Raw genomic sequence first — 25,918 nt, 5'->3', positions numbered from 1 at the left:
TTTTTTTTGGTTTTCTGAAATGTACTAATGATATGCTTTCCTGTGGACCATTTCCCTATTCCGTTGCTCTCCAGTTATTTTTATCATTCACTGAGCACTTTCAGCTGGAAACATACATCCTTCAGTTCTGAGGGTATTTTTGGCATTCCTTGATAATTTTCTCTTTTCTGTTTTGTAGTGGTGGTGGTGTCATTGTCGTTGTTGTTTTGAGACAGAGTCTTGCCCTTTTACCAAGACTGGAGTGCAATGGCACTATCTCAGCTTACTGCAACCTCCACCTCCCGGGTTCACACAATTCTCCTGCCTTAGCCTCTCAAGTAATGGGGATTACAGGCACGTGCCACCATGCCTAGCTAATTTTATATTTGTAGTAGAGACGGGGTTTCACTATGTTGGCCAGGCTGGTCTCAAACTCCTGACCTCAAGTGATCCACCCACCTGGGCCTCCCAGAGTCCTGGGGTTACACACATGAGCCACTGTGCCTGACCTCTTTTCTGTTCTCTTTCTGCAACTCTATTAGTAGACTTTCTGGGTAATTTGTCTTTTTAAAAATTAATTTTTAATTAACAAAATGGTATATATTTATCTTTTATAACATGTTTTGAAATAGTCTTTTTATTTTTTAACTTTATCCTTGAATTTTTTAATCTTTTAACTTTGTTCTCTGATTATTTTAAAACCTTTTTTCTGTGTTTATAGAAATAGATATTTCATCTCCTAGAGAATAGTATTATAGTTTTTGAGATTTAAAAGGCATGTCAGGTGTTGTTTTATTGGAGACCCATGCTTAATGCTTTAAAATTTTACCTTGAGAAAGTGTTACAAGATTACAACGTTATCATTGATGTTTTGGTGCTTTTGGCCCTTAAAAAGTGGAATATAAGATTTTTTTCTCTTGGAAACATTTTCCTTCTTGGCTTAATTTCTCTAAATGTTCTTCTTCTTTCTTCCCCTTAACAGACCATAAATACTGTATCAGAAGTTATTCGAGGCTACCAAGTAAACCAAGACTACTTTGCGTCTGTAAATGCACCTTCAAACCCACCAAGGTAGAGAAGGGGAAATACTGAGATTACTCTGAGGAAGTAAAAACTTTGGGTTGTTAATGTATCTCATATACACATCTTACTCTTTTTAAAGAAGTGTAGTTGTATGCTTTGAAACTAGAAATTATCTTGCAAGATAAATGATATTGGAATTTTAAAAGAGTTGGTAGTTTTTGGAATTTAGATACTTAGATTCAGATATCATGTCGTTCACATCCTAGCTGTATGCCTTAAGCAAACAGTCACTTCACTGTCAGCTACAGTTTTCTGTGAAATAGAGATAGAAATACTTAACTTGCTGGTGTTCTGGTTATGATTCTTCAGTCCACAAAAATGACTAGTTATTGACTTGTATACTTGGGTTGCATTGTTTCATTTTGTTCTTTTCTTTTTAAATGCAACAGACCGGCAATTGTAGTACTTCTCATGTCCATGGTTAATGAAAGGCAGCCATTTGTTTTGCGCTGTGCTGTTCTCTATTGTTTCCAGTGTTTCTTGTATAAAAACCAAAAAGGACAAGGAGAAATCGTGTCAACACTTTTACCTTCTACCATTGATGGTAAATAATTTAGTTCTAATTTTTATTTGAAAAAGTAAATCATTGTCTTTCAAACTTTTAATTGAATCAATCTTTCTATGCTTTAGCCTAAAATACTTTGCATGCTTAGGTGAAAAAAAAAAAACACCTGAATTCTAAAGCCTGCAGGTAAATTTAGACAACAGGCTTTGGAGTCAGACAAGAGTTTGCATTGTAGAATTTTCTCTTTTGCTATATAACTTTTGCTGTATAACTTTTTAACTTGAGCCTTACTGAGTTATGGGGGATAATAATACTCATCTTTATGTGGGCATAATACCCCATTAGGAACATTGTGAGGATAAATGCAGTTACATGCATTACATTACGTAAAGTACTCACTCCAAAACTTAGCATGTATAGATGCCAGTAAACAGAATCTACTGTTAATTATAATTGTCATTCTAAAGATGAATTTTGCTGGGTGCGGTGGCTCACACCTGTAATCCCAACACTGTGGGAGGCCAAGGCAGGCGGATCACCTAAGATCAGGAGTTCGAGACCAGCCTAGCTAACATGGTGAAACCCCGTCTGTACTAAAAATACAAAAATTAGCTGGGCGTGGTGGCAGGTGCCTGTAATCCCAGCTACTCAGGAGGCTGAGGCAGGAGTATCCCTCAAATCCTGGAGGCAGAGGTTGCAGTGAACCAAGATTGTGCCACTGCACTCCAGTCTGGGCAACAGAGAGAGACTGTCTCAAAAATAAAAATTTAAAAAAGAAGATGAATTTTACTGTTAGATCACATTTAACTTTCAGTCTGTTGTTCTATTATAGGTTAGAGTCATTACCCTTTTTATGGGTTCTTTAAATGTTTCATCTTACCTAAGATAAATTTTTGAAATAATTACCTTTATTAACTTTAAACTTTAAGAGCAGTTTCATAAAGGTAATTGGAAACATCAATAAAACTCATTTTAATTACATACATTGAAGTTTTTTGTTAGAATTTAAGTCTGTTTAATTATATTTACCAAAAAAATTTGGTAAAAAATTTATTACCGTAAAAAAATTACTGACCATTAATGAAAATAAGACCCTGATGTAGTAGAATGATCAAAATGTGGCATTTCCTTAAGTTTGTTTTAGAAATGTTGTTTTTAATTAAGGTAAGTTTTTGGAATGTTACCATCATCAGTTTGATGCCAAAAATATTTTAATACAAGTTGAGCATCCCAAAAGTGAAATCTGAAATGCTTTTTTTTTTTTTAAACATTTCTTCAAGCATTTAGCCTTTGTGTTTCAAACAATCTAATTGCACTCATTAAGTAATTTTGAAATGTATACTTAAGCCAGGCATGGTGGCTTACACCTGCAATTCCAGCACTTTGGGAGGCCAAGCCAGGCAGATTGCTTGAGTCTAGGAGTTCAAGACCAGCCCAGGCAACATAGCGAAGCCCCATCTCTACTAAAAATACAAAAATTTAGGCTGGGCCTGGTGGCTCACGCCTGTAATCCCAGCACCTTGGGAGGCCGAGGCGGGTGGATCACCTGAGGTCAGGAGTTCAAGACCAGCCTGGCGAACATGGTGAAAACCCGTCTCTGCTAAAAATACAAAAATTAGCCAGGCATGGTGGCACATGCCTATAATCCCAGCTACTGGGGAGACTGATGCAGGAGAATCACTTGAACTTGGGAGGTGGAGGTTGCAGTGAACTGAGATCACAACATTGCACTCCAACCTGGGCAACAGAGTGAGACTCCAGCTCAAAAAAAAAAAATTAGCCAGGCATGGTGGCACACACCAGTAGTCCTAGCTACATGGGAGGCTGAGATGGGAGAATCACCTGAGCCTGGGAGGCTGAGGCTGCAGTGAACCGAAATCGCACCATCACACTCCAGCCTGGGCAAACAAAGTGAGACCCTGTCTGCAATAAAAATTAAAAATAAAATATACCCTTTTTTTTAAATTATAGTCACCCTGTTGTGCAATCAAATGGTATATCTTATTCATTCATTATTTCTTTTTGTTGTTGTTGTTTGAAACAGAGTCTCCCTCTATTTCCCAGGCTGGAGTACAGTGGCGCAATCTTGGCTCACTGCAAACTCCGCCTCTCAGGTTCACGCCATCCTCCTGCCTCAGCTTTCAGAGTAGCTGAGACTATAGGCGCCTGCCGCCATGCCTGCTAATTTTTTGTATTTTTTAGTAGAGATGGGGTTTCACCGTGTTAGCCAGGATGGCCTCGATCTCCTGACCTCGTGATCCACCCGCCTCAGCCTCCCAAAGTGCTGGGATTACAGACGTGAGCCACCACGCCCAGCCTTATTCATTCTTTCTAACAATATTTTTGTATTCATTATCCCCACCTTCCCTCTAACTTCCCACTACCCTGTCCTGCCTCTGATAACCATCTTTCCAATCTCTGTGTCCATGAATTCCCACAAATTTTTAGATCCCACAAATAAAGGTAAATAATTTTACCTTCTACCATTGATGGTAAATAATTTAGTTCTAATTTTTATTTGTTCTCACAAATGAGTGAGAACAAATGTTTGTCTTTACATACCTGGCTTTTTTCACTTAACATAATGATCTCCAGGTTCATCTGTGTTGTTGTAAATGACTGGATCTCTTTGTTTTGTATGGCTGAATAGTGCTCCATTGTGTGTATGTACCACATTTTCTTTATGGAATACTTCTGATCCCAAGCATTTTGGATAAGGGATACTCAACCTATGTTTCTTTTCTCTCTCTTTTTTTTTTTTGGAAGATAGGGTCTCACCTTGTCCAGGTTGGAGTGCAGTGACACGATCCATAGCTCACTGCAGCCTCAAACTCCTGGGCTCAAGTGATCCTCAGGCCTTAGCCTCCCTAGTAGCTGGGAATACAAGCATGCACCACCAACTCCTGGCCTCAAGGGATCCTCCCACCTCAGCCTCCCAAAGTGCTAGAATTACAGGCGTGAGCCACCATGCCCAGTCTCAACCTATATTTCTTTGTTCTGTTACTTTTCTTCCAAGATAATTTTCTCTCATTGTTCATTTTGCTTTGAAAAGCAGATTTTTATCATTCTGAAAGTATATTTAATACTACTAATTAACACATGTTTAATGATTATATTTAATGGTATTTCACACTATTTTATGTGTACAGAAAGCAATTGATTTAAAATTTGGTTTACGTAAAAAATCTAATATATTTTTATTGTCTGCCTGCCATCTTTGTAGCAACAGGTAATTCAGTTTCAGCTGGCCAGTTATTATGTGGAGGTTTGTTTTCTACTGATTCACTTTCAAACTGGTGTGCTGCTGTGGCCCTTGCCCATGCTTTGCAAGAAAATGCCACCCAGAAAGAACAGTTGCTCAGGGTTCAACTTGCTACAAGTATTGGCAACCCTCCAGTTTCTTTACTTCAACAGTGCACCAATATCCTTTCACAGGTAAAGTTTTGCATGAAACTTCTCTAAGGGGGAAAAAGTTCTGTACATTTTGATGTCAGTGATACAGGATTTAAGGATGTCTTTAGAAGATACAGATGAAAAGGACAGAGAAGACTTATTCTGCTTATTAGTTCATCATAATCAGAAACAGTTTTGTGGAGAAAAAGCAGTAAATACTGTTAGAGGAATAGTTTTGCTAAATAGTTATAAGGTCTGCATCATGATGAAAATACATGTTCTGGCCAGAAAGGTATTTTGAGGGTTTTGTCTTGCTTTTAAATTATCCACAGTGTTCATGCATGTCATTTTTCTCTTTCTTCTCAGTAACTGAATTCAGGTTAGTTTATGGGAGGGAATAGAGTAAAGTCATAGCTGTGTATTTCCCTCTTTCTCTTCCCAAAGCAATTGATCATCTAGAAATAGTGGAACAGTGGTCCATTGTATATATAGTTATACAGTATATTCCCTTGAGGTTCGTGAGTTCTTAAATCCTTAACTCCCCAGTGCATATCATTTACCTAGTAAGATGTAGGAAAACATAACAAAAAATTTTTGTGTGTCTTAGAATCTTAGTGAGAACAACAAAGCTTTATTGAAGTGTAGGTGCTAGGCATTTAGGAATGTCACTTTCTGTTACATGATTTGCCCACATGTACCAGCCTTGCTTTTGAACAGTTCAAGTTCATGCTTTAGCAAAACTCTAAAGTCATTGACATTTAAAGTCACTCAGGGAGAGTAAAAACGTGACTAAATCTAAAATTGTTCTGTACACTGCTCTAGCAAGTAGTTATCCTACCCACTCCCCATAATAATGTGGTTGTGTCCGTCTTTAGTTTTTAATTCTGCCACACTCGTTGAATTTTTCCTTATTTTGAGCTTTTAAAGAAACATTAGCTCCATCCATAGAAATTATAAATGAAAGCTTAAAAAGTAACTATAGTGTAAAGGAAGTTGAAGTTTAAAATTGGCTTACTTTAATTGAAAGCTTATTTTGTCTTAATACTTATCTCTTAGAGATTTAAAAAACTACCCTAAATTTTTATATCTTTACTTATTTATTACTTGGCATTCTCACGTTGCTATCTGTTGACAACTTTTTTTTTAAAAGTCAAACAGTAATTATCTGTCTAATCACCATCACCACAGACTTCACTTTAACATTGAAATTACAATGAATGCATGATGAGAAGTGCTAAAAATGGTGATGTGTCTTCCCCATTCTTAAGTAATCACAGTGCTATAAAATTATCCTTTATCTTCTAAAATATATATCCTCTAAATGTATCCTCTAACTTTATTGTATAAAAGAAGTATCATTAGAACTATCCTGTCCCAAATTATTGGCTTGAGTTTGTAGAGAGACTATGAAAAAGTATTTGAGGGGTTTTTCCAGATTTAGACTTTTCTGAAGTAGTAATATGTTTGAATAATTTGTAATGTATAATTTGCAGGGTGATAAGATCGACAGACGGGTATGTATCACTTGATAAAGCTTAGGCATTTTCCTCTTTCAGCAAAGCTTTTTCTCTGTCTTGGGTTTTGCTGATTGGTTTTTTTTAACTGCTTGTTTGAAGTTACATTCTACTTAACACTTTTGCGTGTCAGCCAATTTATTTCTATCATAAATGACTCTCCAGTTTTTCTCCATGGGATATTGTATTGGTGTTACTAAACACTGTGGGAATGAGAATCTGAATCTATACTTGTGCTTCTTCTGGGGATGCTTGCACTTTTTGGATTTCCTTGGTTTTGGTTTTTTGCGTTTTTTCCTCCAAGCTTGCCTATTGATTTTCTCTGAGCCATTTCAAAGGAAGTAGAATTCAGGATTAAGAATTTTGTCTTTAATCAATCAGCATATGAAAGAATGTGATTATTTTTATACTAGATTATTTAAAATGTACAATAGTAAGTATAATTTTGTAATTTGAAATATTTTAAATGAAATATTATGGATTATTCTGAATATAATCCATGTGCTACGGCCACCACTGAGGGTTAGTTTTTGCTGTGTGCGGGGAAAGTGCTATTTTTGTTTTGTTTGTTTTGTTTTGTGTGACTATTTGGCAGAAAAGGAGTGTACCTTAATATCTATGTTTGGGCATGGGTTTCAGTTGAATAATGTGGGTAGTAATAAATGAGGTCCTGTTATGAATTGTGTCTTTGTGTATGAGCATGATTTAACATGTGTCATTAACTTACACACACACATACATATTTTGCAGCTTTAGCCTGAATAATTTTATATCAGGGAAAGTGTTTTATAAGTATACGTCAGTCATTTGAAAGGTAATTTTTTGGGGGGTATTAATTTATATACCATAAAATGCACAGACCTTCTGTGTTTCATGTGATGATTTTTGGTGTTTGAGTGTATCTCTGTAAACACCACCCAAAACAAGATGTAGAACATTTTCATAATCCCAGAAAGTTCCATCATGCTCTTTTCTTTCTTTTTTTATTTTACTTTTTTTTTTTTTTTTTTGAGACAGAGTCTCACTCTGTTGCCCAGACTGGAGTGCAATGGCACGATCTTGGCTCACCACAACCTCTGCCTTTCAGGTTCAAGCAATTCTCCTGCCTCAACCTCCCAAGTAGTTGGGATTACAGGTGCACACCACCACGCCCGGCTAATTTTTGTATTTTTAGTAGAGACAGGGTTTCACCATGTTGGCCAGGCTGGTCTCAAACTCCTGACCTCAGGTGATCCACCCACCTGGCCTCCCAAAGTGCTTGGATTACAGGCGTGAGACACTGCACCCAGCCCTCAGCTTCAAATATTTTGTTTGTAGTTCTCTTTTATCCTGTAAAATCTGTGATTTATAATTACCCCTGAGAATGCTCTCAAATTAGAGTTTTAGCCTCCATTTGTTTTCTCAAATCTCCTCAATGATTCACACACTCTAGGGGCTCTGGAAAGAGGTGTGTGTACTTTTCCTTTTATTCATATCCTCTGCCCATTTTATATTAATGTACTTAACCCTTGTTTTTAATATGAGTTACAGATTTTTTTTTTTTTTTCCTGGTATGTCATTTGTCTTTTGACCTTGATGTTTTGTTTTGGATTTTTTTTTTTTCTCAGACATATTTTATGGCTTCTGCATTTTAAGTCATACTTAGAAAAGGCGTTTCCATGTTCAGATTTTAAGGAATTTACTAGGCCAGGCGTGGTACTAGTATTACACCTGTAATACTAGCACTTTGGAAGCTGAGGCGGGGGCATTGCCTGAGCTCTGGAGTTCAAGGCTGCAGTGAGCAATGATTGCTGCACTCCAGTCTGATAGACAGAGTGAGACTCGGTTCCCACTCCCCCGAGAAAAGACTTTAAGGAATTTATACTTCTCTTTTTATCTTATACTTTCTGGTTTCTTTTTTTGCATTTAATTCTTTGTTGTTTTTCTCAACAAACTTTATGAGATACAGATCCACTGATCTTTTTCTAAATAGCTATCTAGTTGTCCCAAAATCTTTTAAGTCTATTTGTAACTCACTGATGGTTATATGCTACCTTTTTCATATACTAAATTCTCATTTGTATATGGGCCCATTTTTCTGGATTTTTGTATTCTGTCTCTTGATTCCTGCTTGTTCATGATCCATTATTCTCTCTCTCTCTTTTTTTTTTTTTACAGTGTCCCTAGTTAATCTCACTTTCTTCATATGATCTTCAGAATCATGCTGTTTTGTTCAAGAAGCAAAAAAAAAACCTTTTTGTAATTTTTATTTGAATCATATTAATTTTATTCATTTATTATTTTTAATTTAATTACTTATTTAATTAATTTTTTTTTGGAGTCTCACTCTGTTGCCAAGACTGGAGTGCAGTGTTGTGATCTCGGCTCACTGCAACCTCCACCTCCCAGGCTCAAGCGATTCTCCTGCCTCAGCCTCCCGAGTAGCTGGGACTACAGGCGCCTGCCACCTCTCCTGGCTAATTTTTGTATTTTTAGTAGAAACGGGGTTTCACCATGTTATTCAGGCTGGTCTCGAACTCCGGACCTCAGGCGATCCAACCCGCCTCAGCCTCCCAAACTGCTGGGATTACAGGCACATTAATTTTATAAATTAACTTAGAATTAATATCTTTGTGATGTTGAGTCTCCTATCTAAGAACATGGTGGCTTTCTATATTGGTTTATGTCCACTTTCGTGCTCTTTAGGAGTGTTTTAAAATTTTCCTTGTTTACATTTTATACCATTTTTATTAGGTTCACTCCTGAGTACTTTATCTTTTTTTGTCTCTATAATAAATTGAATGTTTTATTCTGTCTTTTAACTGGTTATATTTGACTTTGCTCTTCTTATCCTTCAATTAGATCCCAAAAGCCATACTTTTAGAAGATTCTGATTTAAATCTTATTCTGTTTTTTTTAATTACATCAGCCAGTGATTTGATAGTATGCTCTTGTATATACAATGTGGGTATATTTGGTACCTGCAAATGGTTATTCTAAGTAATGAACTTATATATAACCAAGTAGATGAACAAAACATTTGCATTTATAACTTGAGTAGTTGCAAGTTTTCTGTGGCACATGGTCGGTTGAGAATGACTGTTTTTTAACTTCCCAATTTACATGGATGACTTGAAGTTATGTTGTGGGCATGGTAATGACATAGAGGCAAGGAAACAGTAAAAATAATACACCATGTAAAAACTAAATTTGTGTCAGTGCTTACATGGCAGATCATTTGAAGAGGTCCTGTTTGAACTTAATTCAATATTAAATATACCTAAAAATAGATTATAGAAGAGTCAAGATATTGGCATCAAGATTTGCGAAATTAGAATATTCTAGGTGGTAGAAATTTTTCAGAACACAGTGATGGTTACTTTAAATTCATTCCTTGTCTAGATCTTTGAATTATATTTTGTACATTTTATGAGACTTTCCCCAAAGTGATGCATTACTATTCTGATTTTCATTATTATATTTCAAACAAGTTTTTTTTGAAGATACAGGTTATAGGAATATAAATATGGCACTGTCAATATTATGAACTAAGATTATTCTACCTAGGAGATGTAAATGTGTTGTATTAAAATTTTGAAAACTAATTTTGCTGGATATGCTTGTTTTCGGTATTAACTGTACTTGGCAGTAGTTAATGGTTTGGGGCACTTGGCTAATTTAAATCTTCCTCTTATCTGGTGTGTGATCACTGAATTTGTAGTATGGTTTATTTATTGTTAGAGAATATATTCTCTCATGGAATTTGACTAAATGATTCAGGGGATTATTTTTTGTATTTTTCTTGATTTATTATTTTTTTTTTTTTGAAAGAAGTAGAATTTTCCTTTTATCAGGCACTTGTTTTTAAACTTCTGACTGAAATATCATAAATTTGCTTGGCAAATTCATTGTAAAGTGTCTTGGGATTAATAGATATTTTAAAGCCTCCACGCTATAATTTTTTTTCCGTAGCAGACAAGGTTTTTAAAGTAATGGTATTTTAAATAACCCAGTATATGCCTCTGAACATGGATCAATTCTAATTTCTGCACTCTGTTCATTTTAGGAAGTGCAGCCTGTGGTGCATACAAGAATTTATTCTCTTGTTTAGTTTTTTAAAACTGGATTTCTGGCTCATCTCTTATAAGATGTTAAAGTTCTTTTCATGCAAATGGAAGGGATCTTAGGGCAACTTTAAGTTTAAAAAATATAAAATGAATGGAAAGATTTCTACCAATTTATCTGTTGCAGGGAAGCAAAATACAAACAAGAGTTGGATTATTAATGTTGCTTTGTACCTGGCTAAGCAATTGTCCCATTGCAGTAACACATTTTCTTCACAATTCAGCCAATGTTCCATTTGTATCCTTTATGTTTTAGTAATGTACATGTAAGTATTTATATCTTTTTTAGTTTTTCTTCTCAATTAGAAGTAGCTCTATGCCCAAAATACTTGAATTCTCCACTATCATATCTGTGTTGCAACTTTTTAAACTGTTAAGGTTGTAATGATGCTTAAGTTGTGTGTGTGTGGTTTGTTTTATGCTGGCTTGGAATATATATGGAATTTCTTTTTTTTTTTTCGAGACAAAGTCTTGCTCTGTCGCCTAGGCTGGAGTGCAGTGGCTCTCTCAGCTCACTGCAACCTCCGCCTCCCAGGTTCAAACAATTCTTCTGCCTCACTCAGCCTCCTGAGTTAGCTGGGATTACAGGTATGTGCAACCACACCCAGCTAATTTTTGTATTTTTAGTAGAGACAGGGTTTCACCATGTTGGCCAGGCTGGTCTCGAGCTCCGGACCTCAGGTGATCCACTCACCTTGGCCTCCCAAAGTGCTGGGATTACAGGCATGAGCCACCGTACCTAGCCTATATGTGGAATTTCTTATGGGAACTCTTATGTGAAGTATTAATGTGTGTCAAATTCAAATTGCAAAATATACTAGATATTATCAATCCTTAGCCTCCTTAACAAAGATTTCAGCTTACAGGACAAATTGCAGAAAATCTTGGAGAAGAAGAGCAGTTGGTCCAAGGCTTATGTGCCCTTTTGTTGGGCATTTCGATTTATTTCAATGATAACTCACTTGAGAGCTACAAGAAGTAAGTAAGGCCTTGGAAGATGACTCTCTTAATGGCATCAATAGATAATGATGCTTTTTTTTTTTTTTTTTTTTTGCCAAAGCATTATGTAGATCAAGTTTTATGTTTTGTTTTGATTTTATTTTTTAAAGCATCTCAATATGTTTATCTCTGTAGAGAGAAACTAAAACAACTAATAGAGAAGAGGATTGGCAAAGAGAATTTCATAGAGAAACTAGGATTTATTAGCAAACATGAGTTATATTCCAGAGCATCTCAGAAACCCCAGCCAAACTTTCCCAGTCCAGAATACATGATATTTGATCATGAGTTTACGAAGCTGGTAAAAGAACTTGAAGGTAAGACTGAAGATTTATATTGATATTTGATGGAAAGTAATTATGTTTATATTGTACATGTATATTCTGGATGCATGCAGGTTATATAATAACTCTAAAGGTATATTTTTTTCCTAGCTCTTGATCTGTAGCCCATTGAAGGACATTTGGCTTTCAGTAAGATTGAAAAGATTCTTACCTATCATGGAGTTAGGTTACATGTTTCTACTAAGTCTTAATAGTAAAATAGTATTTAAAACATTTAAAACAAATTTTAAATAAGCTTTCTTTTATAGGTGTTATAACTAAGGCTATTTATAAGTCCAGTGAAGAAGATAAAAAAGAAGAAGAGGTGAAAAAAACATTAGAACAGCATGACAATATTGTGACTCACTACAAAAATATGATTCGAGAGCAAGTAAGTACTGATGAATTGTATAGACCCTCTGATTACCATAGGCACTTTCTGCTTTCAGGAAGAATTTCTTTCTGGCATTTCAAATGAAAGAGGATATAGAAAGCAAAACTCATTATTTTTCAAAGCATCTGAGTATTCAACAGAGTGCTTAATATGTGCTAAGCACTATGCAGCTGATTTATTAGATAATGATGAGTGGATAAAGATGAAACTACATTTGCAGAATCATCAGTTGACATTTTCTTTCCAGGATACCAGTGAACTTTCATTACTTGCATTGTGTTGAGTACCCTAAACCTTTCATAACATTCCTTCAAAATGTTTTCTTGACTTTTACTCTCATTTAATTTCTTATGATATTTACCTTGATTGGAATTCTAGAAAGTGCTGAAAAATGAGGTTATTAATGTTGTTAAAATTCCAGTGTCATAAAAAAGTACAGTAGTGGCAGACCCTGTGGGACAGATTTATCCCCTTCCCTCTACTGCTGTCCACACCTGTCTACTAATTGTGCACAGTTTATGGCAGGTGTGGCAATAAAGGCATACATAGAACCCTTTAAATTGACAACTGTTTATATCTTATTTTCTTCCTCACAATCTACATTACTGAGATTAGTTTATTTTTTGTTTAGACAGAGTCTTGCTCTTGTCGCCCAGGCAGGAGTGCAGTGGTGCAATCTCAACTCACTGCAACCTCCGCCTCCCAGGTTCAAGCAGTTCTCTTGCCTCAGCCTCACAAGTAGCTGGGATTATAGACGTGTGCCACCATGCCACCTAATTTTATATTTTTAGTAGAGATGAGGTTTCACCGTGTTGGCTGGTGTTGATCTCCCAACCTCAGGAGATCGGCTCGCCTCAGCCTTCCAAGGTGCTGGGATTATAGGCATGAGCCACCACGCCCAGCCTACTGAGATTAAAAGTTTAGAAGGAATGAAAATGTTGTGGTATATTTAGCATTCATTCTAAGCTTTTCAGTTTAAAAGTAAATCAATAAATTGTAATCTTAGAATGGTAAAATTTGAATCATCAAACTACTCATGGTTATTAGGATTTTTCATCTATACCTGGGTACAAAGATGGAGTCATTTCCAGTTGGTAAAATGTAATAATATCTTTGGAATAGTGAAAAATGAATGCAACACAATGCAAGTAATGAAAAACAAATTGCTGGAATGTGATACAGAGTCTATACTTGGGGCTGCAAATACAGTTGATTTGGCGAAAGAAAAGAATGATTGACACAATTACTCTAATAACTCCTTTAGAAATGTTCTTTTTAAATATTCTTACCATTTAAAATGCTGTTTGGTATTAGACCACAAGCATCTAGAACTATAAAATGTTTATATCCTTTGAATGACATTTGATAATTCATCCTGAGGAAATTCTCCAAAATTCAGGAAACAATTATATGGACTAAAATATTTATTGTAATGAAATTTGTCACTTTGAAAAATGGAAAGCAATGTTAAATAGATGCAATACAATTTATATTTAGTGTTTTTGACGCTAAGGTTGCTTTCCATTTTTCTTTTTTTTTTTTTTTTTGAGACAGATTTTCATTCTTATTGCCCAGGCTGGAGTGCAGTGGCTAAGCACAGTGCCTCATGCTGGTAATCCCAGCACTTTGGGAGGCTGAGGTGGGCGGATTACCTGAGGTCGAGAGTTCGAGACCAGTCTGACCAACAATGGAGAAACCCCGTCTTTAGTAAAAATACAAAAAATTAGCTGGGCATGGTGACACATGCCTGTAATCCCAGCTACTTGGGAGGCTGAGGTAGGAGAATCGCTTGAACCTGGGAGGCAGAGGTTGCAGTGAGCTGAGATCACACCATTGCATTCCACCCTGGGCAACAAGAGCAACACTCTGTCTCAAAAAAAAAAAGAAAGAAAAGATAAATGGAATGCAACCTTAGCATCAAAAACATTGAATATAAATTGTATTGCATCTACTTAATTAGTGAGGATTAAACATTATGTTTTGAAGACTGTGTAGCAATATGGGGAAATTATGATAGAATGTTAAGTAAATTAAAGGCTACATAATTATATATTGACGGATTATGACAAATTTTAAACCATGGATTGGGGAAAAATTAGAAGAAAATAAAGAAATACATCAAATTCCGGCCGGGCACGGTGGCTCACGCCTGTAATCCCAGCACTTTGGGAGGCTGAGACTGGTGAATCACCTGAGGTCAGGAGTTTGAGACCAGCCTGGCCAACATGATGAAACCCCGTCTCGACTAAAAATACAAAAACATAAGCTGGGCGTGGTGGCGGGCGCCTGTAATCCCAGCTACTCAGGAGGCTGAGGCAGGAGAATTGCTTGAACCCAAGAGGCGGAGGTTGCAGTGAGCTGGATCGCGCCACTGCACTCCAGCCTGGGCGATAAGAGCAAAACTCCGTCTCAAAAAAAAAAAGAAAATAAAAGGACGTCAAATTCCAACTATAGTTTTATTATGATGGTAAAAGCTGGAAGCTCTTTTATCAATTTCCTGTATTTCTCATTGTCTTTTAATATTGAAAATAATATAGATGCATATGTATAGATACATATGCTAAATTTCTTAGTTTGATGTAAATTTTTAAATGGTTTTGTGACCAAAAATGGAGTTTTTTCATTGTATTTCCCACTATAATTGCAGGCTGTGCCATGGTGTTTATCAGTGGAGACTTCCTTGAAATCTTGTAGTTCTACTGCATGTTAATTGGCCTTGATGGATATATTAACACACCAAGTTGCTTAATTTTTGAATCATTTTGGAAGTGTTGAGCACTTTAGCATACTCTCCCAAAATGTGACCTCTAATTTTTAAAAGTGTTCACCTTCTTAATGCTAACTAGTATGAATTTAAAACACATGAATTATGTTTTGTTCTACAGGATCTGCAACTTGAGGAATTAAAGCAGCAGGTTTCCACATTAAAATGTCAAAATGAACAGCTCCAGACGGCAGTCACACAGCAAGTATCTCAGATCCAGCAGCACAAAGACCAGTATAATCTTCTTAAAATACAGCTAGGTAAATGTAGCTGAGCCATCACAGTGATAGCACCTAGGTCATTCTTTCCTCAAGAGCTAGACAAAGTAAAAGATTATTTTTGTGGACTAGTCTTCTTCTAACCTTAATCATGGTGACAAAAAATGTAAATTGGAGTTTAAAGCAAAATAGCATGATAGTTAAGAGTAGTTAAGACTGGACCTTTGGAGATTGAAGTCCAAGCTTCTTGCTACGTGTTTATCTGGCCGATTGATTCTCATCCATGGCTGTATATTAGAATCTCCTGAGATGCTTTTTTTTTTTTTTTTTAAATACCGATGCTGATACCACAATAGTGTTTCTGATTTAATTAATCTGGAGTTAGGTCCAGGGATCAGTAACTAGTACAAGCCCACCGGGTGATTCTAACGTATAGCTGATTAAGAATGACTGATGTAATCTTTCAGTTTCCTCTTCTGCAAAATGGAGATAGTAATAACGTTTGAGAACTAAATGAAATAATAAATGAAAAATTTAAGTTGTGCCTGGAAAATGGCAAGAGCTCCACTGCTTATAAATAGTATTATCCTACAGTGCTTGTGAAGATTTTTTAAAGGGATTTTATTTTCTCATATTCAGTTGACAGAAGTGGAATTAAAATTACTGTAATTCTTAATCATAGATCACCAGGCCATGCAGGCCACACAAGGCTGTGCTGTTTTTTCTCCCAGAATCCAGAAAATATATTATCAGTTCGCTATTTTTATCAATATACCATTCTGCAAAGATGAAATGTGATTGCAAAAGTGCTGCCAAAGTAATTGAATTAAGAAAATTATATATTTGAATCTTCTAGTTCAAAAATGAAAAGCTTAAGTTTCCCATTGGCTTTTAAAATGTTATGTCTGTCTAACAGGAAAAGACAATCAGCATCAAGGTTCTTACAGTGAGGGGGCTCAGATGAATGGCGTTCAACCAGAAGAAATTGGTAGATTGCGAGAAGAGATAGAAGAATTAAAAAATAATCAGGAACTTCTACAGAGCAAGCTAACTGAAAAGGACTCTGTGATTGAAAATTTGGTAAGTAAATGTTTAAAAATTTAAAATAAGAGTTCAAGAGTGGTTCTCATTATACTGCCTTTTTCTTTCTTTCTTTCTTTTTTTTCCTTGGATCTCTTAAGCCAGAATATCATATGTTAAGATTTTACAGGATGAGCTGGGCACAGTGCCTCACGCCTGTAATCCCAGCACTTTGGGAGGCCGAGGTGGGTGGATCACCTGAGGTCAGGAGTTCGAGACTAGCCTGGCCAATATGGCAAAACCCTGTCTCTACTAAAAATACAAAAATTAGCCAGGCATGCTGGCAGGCACCTGTAGTCCCAGCTACTCGGGAGGCTGAGGCAGGAGAATCGTGTGAACCCGGGAGGTAGAGGTTGCAGTGAGCTGAGATCACCCCACTGCACCCCAGCCTGGGCAACAAGAGGGAGATTTTCCATCTCAAAAAAAAAAAAAAAAAGATTTTACAGGATGAGCTTTGGAGTCAAACTGTTTAAGCTTCCATGCTTCCATTGAATTTAAGCAATTTAGTTAACCTCTTGTTAACTTGTTTCCTGATCTATAAAATGGTAGTGGTAATGTCTAGTTCATTGTTGTGAGATTTAAGTAAAATACTTTCTAATACATAGAAATTATTTAATAAATGTCTGCTTTTATGCTCTTTCTCCATATGAACAAAGGTAAATGCTTAGATTTAATAAATTACAAATTTTTTTTTTGTTTTTTTTTCTTTAGAGACAGAGTCTCACTCTGTTGCCCAGGCTGGAGCACAGTGGCACAATCTCTGCTCACTGCAACCTCCACCTCCTGGGTTCTAGCAGTTCTCCTGCCTCAGCCTCCCGAGTAGCTGGGATTATAGGCGCACGCCACCACACCCGGATAATTTTTTGTATTTTAGTAGAGACAGGGTTTCACTGTGTTGCCCAGGCTGGTCTTGAACTCCTGACCTCACGTGATCCGCCCGCCTCGGCCTTCCAAAATGCTGGGATTACAGGTGTGAGCCACCGCACCTGGCCTACAAATGGATTTTTAGCCATTAAAAAGTTGTAGACAATATGTGCTGTGTTGAATTTGTATCTTGGGCATAAAAATTAAAATGTTGATATGAATTTTTTGGTAAGCACACGTATGATATAGTTTATATGTGTACAGTTCTGTTTTGTTTTTTCTCATCTTTTTATACCGCGTATATTTTATAGTTTATTTTTGTGCTATTTGTAGAAATCTTCCCAAACATCTGGCACAAATGAACAGTCTTCAGCAATAGTTTCAGCTAGAGATTCTGAACAAGTTGCAGAATTAAAACAGGTAATTTTCCACTTTGATCCAATTCTACTTTGTCGTATTTTAATTATAATAGAATAACAGCCCTGTAGTTTCACAAATCTAGAACTGTATTAGCAGATGTAAGTAAAATTTAAGTTAAGACAACCATTTGAAAATCCAGAAGCTATTTCTATTTATATGATAATGGTACTTTGCTTTTTTTGTGTTTTTTTCAGAGATATTCTTTTTAAAAAATCTCCGCATCTCACCCGTGTTATTTATAGATTATCAGTGAACTAACAACAAAAAATTTAAATTTATGACTTGCAAATATGAAAATGTAAAATCTTATGCCTAATTTTCATATACTATGATAATTGCTTAACTAAATGTATGGGTTTTTTTAACTGTTTTGTCTAAAAAATACTGAATTTTAGAATTGAAAACGAGAAAAACAAAAGGTAAACTTATGTATATCTCAATTAAATGACTCCAGCTAAAAAGTAAAATAAACTACAGGCCGGGCGCGGTGGCTCAAGCCTGTAATCCCAGCACTTTGGGAGGCCGAGACGGGCGGATCACGAGGTCAGGAGATCGAGACCATCCTGGCTAATATGGTGAAACCCCGTCTCTACTAAAAATACAAAAAAAAAACTAGCCGGGCGAGGTGGTGGGCGCCTGTAGTCCCAGCTACTCGGGAGGCTGAGGCAGGAGAATGGCGTAAACCTGGGAGGCGGAGCTTGCAGTGAGCTGAGATCCGGCCACTGCACTCCAGCCTGGGCGACAAAGCGAGACTCCGTCTCAAAAAAAATAAAAAAAATAAAGGAAAATAAACTTTTTCTGCGGTAATTTATAACATCTAGAAAAGCAAATTAAACTGTTTTCTACTTGCTTATAGTATTTATAAATTCCTGTTAAACTAGATCATTCAGATTTACCTTTATCCAATGAAAAAATTTAAACGTATTGGTCAAGAAAAGAATCAAAAAAGAGAAATGAACTGTGTACACTTACAATTAAATAATGTAGCAATTAGAAGAAAACTCTAGAGTATATTATCCCCAAACAGGTTCTGGGTTTTTTTTTCTTTCCTCCTCTTTTCTTCTCTCTCTTTTCTTCTTTCTCTCCTTTCTTTCTTATTATAAAAGAAATGCATGCTGCTTTTTTTTTTTTTTGAGATGGTGTTTTGCTCTTGTTGCCCAGGCTGGAGTGCAGTGGCACCATCTCGACTCACTATAACCTCCGCCTCTCAGGTTCAAGTGATTCTCCTGTCTCAGCCTCCTAAGTAGCTGGGATTACGGGCGCCTGCCACTGCATCTGGCTAATTTTTTGTATTTTTAGTAGAGACAGGATTTCATCATGTTGGCCAGGCTGGTCTCGAACTCCAGACCTCAGGCAGTCCACCCGCCTTGGCCTCCCAAAGTGCTGGGATTACAAGCATGAGCCACTGCGCCTGGCCAAGAAATGCATACTTTTTTTTTTTTTTAATCCAAGCAATACTAAAAAAGTGACCATCCTTACTAACCTAGGACTGACTGACTTCCTTCTCCCTCCACTAATCAACTGGCCCTAGTCCACTGACATGGCTGCTTTGAAAGAGAAATGACTGAACATAGAGAAATTTTGTCTTATTTTGATAATGACCATGTACCTCAGAGTAGATTCTAAATATCTGACCTTTGTTGAAAAAAAGAATCACTTATCATTGAGGATTTTCAGGTCTCCAATATTTGTTCACAATGTTTTATTTGTGTGGGAAGGTTAATATGCTCTTTTGGTTTTATTAAGTCTACCTATACTAGAACTGTATTAAAATTAAAGGGAATTAAGTTACTAATACATAGCCTTAGTTTGTAAATCCTAAGTAAAAATAAGCTATTTAATTATGTTTCCCAGTGAAACTTTAATATTTTTATAAAAAGCAAATTGCCTTTTATTTTACTTTCTCCAGTTTACTTACTTTTATAAACTTTAGATTGTTAAAAAAAGTATGTATTTTTTAAGGGACAGTTGTGTTTTTTATAATATATAGTAAAATACTGTATACAGAAAACTATAACTCATTTTAATAACTAAACAAAATAATTAAATTGGCCGGGCGCGGTGGCTCACGCCTGTAATCCCAGCACTTTGGGAGGCCGAGGTGGGCGGATCACAAGGTCAGGAGATCGAGACCACGGTGAAACCCCGTCTCTACTAAAAATACAAAAAATTAGCCGGGCGCGGTTGTGGGCGCCTGTAGTCCCAGCTACTCGGGAGGCTGAGGCAGGAGAATGGCGTGAACCCGGGAGGCGGAGCTTGCAGTGAGCCGAGATCGCGCCACTGCACTCCAGCCTGGGCGACAGAGCGAGACTCCGTCTCAAAAAAAAAAATAATAATAATAATTAAATTAGAAAAGCCATAAAGGTACATGATAGAAATTTTAAAGAGAACCAAAAGAAAAGAGCCTTTAACTTGCCATTGTCCCACCACTTATCAGTGTCTCCAGACATTACCAGATGTCCTCGGAGATTGGGGGATATGGGGAGAAATCACTCCTGCTGAGAGCCATTTTTATAATTGCCTTTCTTTTCCTATACTTTTTTGGAGGGAGGAGAGGGTGAGAAGTTTGGAAATTCAACATTAATAAAAACTTTCAATTAATACCCTGGTTTTCATTATAGTACTACTGCTTTCATCTATGTTTGGTGGTCCCTAAAGATGTCCTGTTTTGTCCAGCCACATAATAAACCTCAAGTCTTCATCCAGGAAAGGAGGAACGGTTGCCTGATACCTAAGATTGAGACAGGGATCTGATTATCTATTTCTTAAATAGTCTTTTAACCAGCCGTGCAGTTTTTAACCTCATTTTTATCTGTACTTCCAGAGGTATCTAATGATACCAGTTCCCAACCTTTCTGGTAGTTAATGCATTCATTGTAAGTCAGGTACTATCTTAACTTTCTCAGTGGTCATCCTAGCTTTCAGCTTTCTCAGGTGTGCTGAGTTAATACCACTGTTACTGGCTTTCTCAAATTCCCCAATTATATTGCTCTCTTATAGAAGAGAGCAATATATGTTTTTGTTTGTGTAGGTGTCTTCCTCTCTCCCTCCCATCCTTCCTTTCTTTATTCCTTCTCCCCTCCCTTCCTCTCTTTATGATTTTTTTTTTTTTTTTTTTTTTTTTTTTGTGGCATGGGGGTTCAGGAGGGAGCAGAGGTAAATGAATGTGTTGAATTTTCCATCTTGAACCCAAAGTTCAAGAATAGTTTTTTAGAGTTAGATTTTAAGACTAGGAAGTTGTAAATCATTTTTTAAATGTCTCTGTAAATATTTCCTTGATGAAATTAATACCATTTAATGTTATGACTCAACTATTTTTGTCTCTTAGGAACTGGCAACTTTAAAGTCTCAGTTAAACTCACAATCTGTGGAGATCACCAAACTACAGACAGAAAAGCAGGAACTGTTACAGAAAACAGAAGTGTTTGTAAGTATTTTCTGGTTTTCCTCTGGAAGGTAATAAAAACAAGGTTGATGTATTATTTCTTAGCCACAATGAAAAAGAAGCAAGCTCATCAGATAGCATCTTCTCTTTAGATTACTTACTAGCCGGTGTTTAGTAACATAGGCTTTATATTCATGGTGGCAATCCTTTTATAGTCAGTCACCAGATTAGTTTATTCAAGTACTTAGTAGTTTATTTTGCTGGTATCACATTCTATTTCTGTCCCTTCAGTCCAAGCTGGCAGTTTTTCTGCTGTCATAAAATATTCAAAAACCCTTATTGTTTTCTCCAGAACATGCTTTCTCATACTTTTGCAATACAGGTAAACTGACAATTTTCCAAATCTTCTAATTCTGATTCTTTTTTGCTTAGCAATTCCTTCTTCAATTTCTCTCTCTTCTCTCACATTTTACTTTAAGCAACAAGGAGAAACCAGGCTGCACTCCAACACTTTGCTTGGAAACCTCAGCAAAATATCCAAATTCATTATTTACAAAGTTCTGCTTTCCACAAAATATTGCAACGCTATTTGGCTAAGTTATTTGCCACTTTATAACAAGGGTTGCCTTTCCTCTAATTCCCAGTAACGTGTTCCTAGTTTTCATCTGAGACCTCACCAAAAGCACCTTTAACATTCATATTTCTGCCAGCATTCTTCTTCTCACTATGACCATGAAGCTTCTCTCCAACTCCGTTCTTTTCTTTCTGAGCTCCACCAGAATCACTTAATCCATATCTCTACCAACAGTCTCATCAAGGTGATATAGGCTTTGTCTACCATGCACCTCAAAAATTCTTAAAGCCTCTACTCATTACACAGTTCCAAAGCTATTTCCACATTTTTAGATATTTGTTGTGTCAACACCCCACTTCCTAGTATTTTAGAAAAAAAGACAAGGAAAGACTGAAGAACTGTTATTCAGGAGTGCCTTCTCTAGCACTTGAGAAAAGATTTGCTTTTCACTAATAATGATATTTGGCTACATTTATCTACCTATCTAGGATAATAGTATGGACTTATAGGAAATTTATGAAGGAAAAGCTTTGAAAAATAATCTGTTTATTAAATGCTGGGTTACAGTTACATTAGAGCTGCCTTGCTGATTACTTTTCTGGGCTTAATTACCTTGAGGCACCTTAGCCCAGCCTTCCTCGTACTCTTATGAGATTTGATGCTCTTCCATGTGGGAACAGCTCGTCTGACAGCGGAGAGCACTTTGTTGCACATAAATACATGAGGAATTATATTTTCTGTTATTGAAAGTAAAATATCAAAAGGCAAAAAAATTAAATAAGCACTTTGGGAGTTCATGTTGATTGTAATGTTTAAGAGACATCTTTTTTCCATTTCTAATTTCAGGCAAAATCAGTTGAGGTGCAAGGAGAGACCGAGACTGTAATAGCCACCAAAACTACTGATGTAGAAGGAAGACTGTCAGCATTATTACAAGAGACTAAAGAGTTAAAGGTTTGTTTTTGGTGCAACTTTTATTTACTGTATATAATATGAAATGAACTCTAGGAAATGTTATGTATCTTTCAAATTCTTAGATTTATGAAGAAAGCTAATGATGTGCAATTTTATCTCACAACATTTTCACTCCTATATTGATGATTTAAGATGACACAAATGAAGATTTTTTTGTTTCAGGTGGTTTTTTTTGTTGTTGTTTGTTTTTGTTTGTTTGTTTGTTTGTTTGAGAGGGAGTCTCGCTCTGTCACCAGACTGGAGTGCAGTGGCACGATCTTGGCTCACCACAACCTCTGCCTTCCAGGTTCAAGCGATTCTCCTGCCTCCGCCTCCTCAGTAGCTGGGATTTCAGGCACCGGCCACCACGCCCAGCTAATTTTTGTACTTTTAGTAGAGACGAGGATTCGCCATGTTGGCCAGGCTGGTCGCAAACTCTTGACCTCAGGTGATCCACCCACCTCAGCCTCCCAAAGTGCTGAGATTACAGGCATGAGCCACCACGCCCAGCCTGTGTTTTCTTTTTAAGATCAATATCTAATCACAATAACAAAACAAGGAGCACAAATGTAGCTAATACACAAGCCACATGTAGATTTTCCATAAGCTGTGGAACACAGGAACATTAAGTCCTGTCAGCATATTATTGTGTGAAAGAGACATCAGAATAAGTAACATGAAGAAAGGAATGAGGTCACATTAAGGAAAATAATGTATAATTGTGCTTTTTGGATTGTGGCCAAATTATTTTTAAACCATAGATTTTTATTTGAAGCTATTTTCTTTTCATTTAATTGTATGCTTGAAATTGGGATTAAAAAAATTTTTTTAACTTGAGCTTCAAGTTCTAAAATTCTGGTGCTAATCAGACTTGTGCTATAAAATGCTTTGTATTTCTGTTTACTCCTCTGATTATCTGAAATGGTAATACTTTTTTTTAAGTCTCTTAAAGGTTTTTTGAGGAATAGCTAACTAAAACTATTTTTTGGATGTTCAACTGTTTTTTGGCAATAACCATTTTAGATGAACAGTCTAACAAATTCATGTTACTGTGTGTGTTAAACCTCCTATACCCTTAACCTCCATCCCTAAATTCCTTAGGTTGAATAAGTACAGTGATTTGTCATAGAAAGAAACTATTTGTTAAAAACTCTAAGAAAGTGAGTGCTAATTTTAGATTCCTGCCTTTCACCTTTCTTTTCCTAGAATGAAATTAAAGCTCTGTCTGAGGAAAGAACTGCCATTAAAGAGCAGCTGGATTCATCTAATAGTACCATTGCCATTTTACAAACTGAGAAAGACAAACTAGAGTTGGAAATTACAGATTCTAAAAAAGAACAGGATGATCTCTTGGTGCTCTTGGCCGATCAAGATCAGAAAATACTGTCATTGAAGAATAAACTCAAGGATCTTGGTCATCCAGTAAGATTAAAATGTCTCCAAAAATGATTTGTATTATGTTTTAGTGTAATGCATTTAAAAGATTTTTAATGTAGCATGGAAAAGTTGTGCCTATATTATAGGAATGGATATGTAGGTTCATGAATATGGTACCATCTGTACTGTTTTCACTATTTTCATTGAATTTACTTAATACACAGATTAGGTTCAGTTTTCAGTACTTACACACTATTTTCTTTTGGACCTTAAGCCTAGAAAGTGAATTCATTTGATTGGTAACAAGACTGTTGTCACCCACGTGTGTCATTATCTTTTGCCATGTTTGGTTCAGATATGTGTGTAAAGAGGTGTAGCCATTTATCAGCAAAGTTAACTGATATGTCTCATTCATATTAGAAATGACAGCCTTCGGCATCAAATCAAAGAAATCAGATGGCTTATATTCTAATGTAGTTACTAGAATACAAAATTTGTCCGGGCGTGGTGCTCACACCTGTAATCCCAGCACTTTGGGAGGCTGAGACAGGAGAATCACTTGAACCCGGCAGGCAGACATTGCAGTGAGCCGAGGTCGCACCATTGCACTCCAGCCTGGGTGACAAGAGCAAAACTCCGTCTCAAAAAAAAAAAAAAATTATCAATAATATATATTGTTAAATGTTGAATGTGACATAAACAGATTTTCACAATATTAAATACATCTTTTTCCTCTAGGTTGAAGAAGAGGATGAACTTGAATCTGGAGACCAAGAAGATGAGGATGATGAAAGTGAAGATCCTGGCAAGGACCTAGATCATATCTAGCTTTAAAATCTCTAGGAACGATAGAGATTATATCATAACTCCGAAGATGGAATCTAAACTTTGGTTTACCTCCACGGAAAATAAAGATTTAGAAACCAGGTGGAAAACATTCACTATTAAGACTATTGATATATTTTTGTAATGTTGCCACCCATGTTGAAAACCTTAAAACTAAATTTATGTAGAACATACATCTTTTATTTAAATCCATCTGAACTGTCCCAAAATATAATTTGCAAAGAGCTTCAGACACCAAAAATACACCATTTTAAGGCATGTGGTGGCAATGCTATTTGCCTTAGTTCATTGGTTGTTTACTTTGCAAAATCTGTGACTTTTAAGTACTAACACATTTGATTGAATGTGTATTGAATTGGAATTATTATTTCTGAATTCAGTGTTTGAGTCCTTAGTTGATGATTTTCTTTTAAATAAATTAGTTTATTTAAAAGCAAGATAGCCTGGGCTGGGAATTAGTGTATATCATCAGCCCTCCATCTAATGTGATTGCTAAGATGTGCAGGATAGGAGAGCTTAGAATGAGTGCCTTGACACCTACATATGGCTGCATTCCGTACCTCAGTGAAGAAGCCGAAGGATGCTGACACACAGTGATGTGGAGGGCGTTCAGGAGAAACTTTTGCAACAGTGTATTAATGTGATTGGTTTTCTTTTTGTTTTAAGCTAAACATCTAAAACAAATTTCAAGTTAACAGTTCATACAACTCAGATTTAGTATTATTGTTTATCATAAAACATATTATGTTCCTAGTTTTAAAAAGACCCAAACTATGATTTATATAATTTATTGGCATTTTTGCTGAATAGGTGTAAGTCAGATAATAGATTTTAAAAAAGTAAATGAGGCAATGTGTCAAAATTTAATGTTTCATAATAAAAATAGATACATTCACTTAATCCTTGGTCATGGTTCCCTTTTTTTTACATCTTTTTTTTTTTTTTTTTTTTTTTTTTTTTTTTTTTTTTTTTTGAGACGGAGTCTCGCTCTGTGGCCCAGGCTGGAGTGCAGTGGCTGGATCTCAGCTCACTGCAAGCTCCGCCTCCTGGGTTTACGCCATTCTCCTGCCTCAGCCTCCCAAGTAGCTGGGACTACAGGCGCCCGCCATCTCACCCGGCTAGTTTTTTTTGTGTTTTTTAGTA

General features: G+C 36.3%; 1 protein-coding gene across 2 annotated transcripts in view; it reads left to right on the top strand.

Moving 5' to 3' along the window:
* USO1 (USO1 vesicle transport factor) overlaps positions 1-25,675 on the top strand; it is a 91,525-nt gene extending 65,850 nt beyond the window's left edge. The window contains exons 11-25 of one of the 2 annotated variants that reach the window (XM_028848502.2): positions 962-1,050; positions 1,452-1,606; positions 4,791-5,002; positions 6,454-6,474; positions 10,705-10,815; positions 11,437-11,555; positions 11,712-11,893; positions 12,169-12,290; positions 15,179-15,317; positions 16,192-16,355; positions 17,553-17,639; positions 20,968-21,066; positions 22,445-22,552; positions 23,759-23,974; positions 24,668-25,675. In XM_028848502.2, coding sequence (XP_028704335.1) covers positions 962-1,050; positions 1,452-1,606; positions 4,791-5,002; positions 6,454-6,474; positions 10,705-10,815; positions 11,437-11,555; positions 11,712-11,893; positions 12,169-12,290; positions 15,179-15,317; positions 16,192-16,355; positions 17,553-17,639; positions 20,968-21,066; positions 22,445-22,552; positions 23,759-23,974; positions 24,668-24,757 — 1,914 coding nt within the window. In that variant the 3' untranslated portion in view covers positions 24,758-25,675. The remainder of the gene's footprint in view (positions 1-961; positions 1,051-1,451; positions 1,607-4,790; positions 5,003-6,453; positions 6,475-10,704; positions 10,816-11,436; positions 11,556-11,711; positions 11,894-12,168; positions 12,291-15,178; positions 15,318-16,191; positions 16,356-17,552; positions 17,640-20,967; positions 21,067-22,444; positions 22,553-23,758; positions 23,975-24,667) is intronic. The other variant, XM_028848504.2, reaches the window with a different exon arrangement.
* Positions 25,676-25,918: the final 243 nt, after the last annotated feature.

The sequence above is a fragment of the Macaca mulatta genome, chromosome 5 (genome assembly GCF_049350105.2).
Source record: "Macaca mulatta isolate MMU2019108-1 chromosome 5, T2T-MMU8v2.0, whole genome shotgun sequence".
Classification (NCBI taxonomy): Eukaryota; Metazoa; Chordata; class Mammalia; order Primates; family Cercopithecidae; genus Macaca; species Macaca mulatta.
Note: the sequence above shows the minus strand (reverse complement) of the source record. Positions and strands in the feature narration are given on the sequence as shown.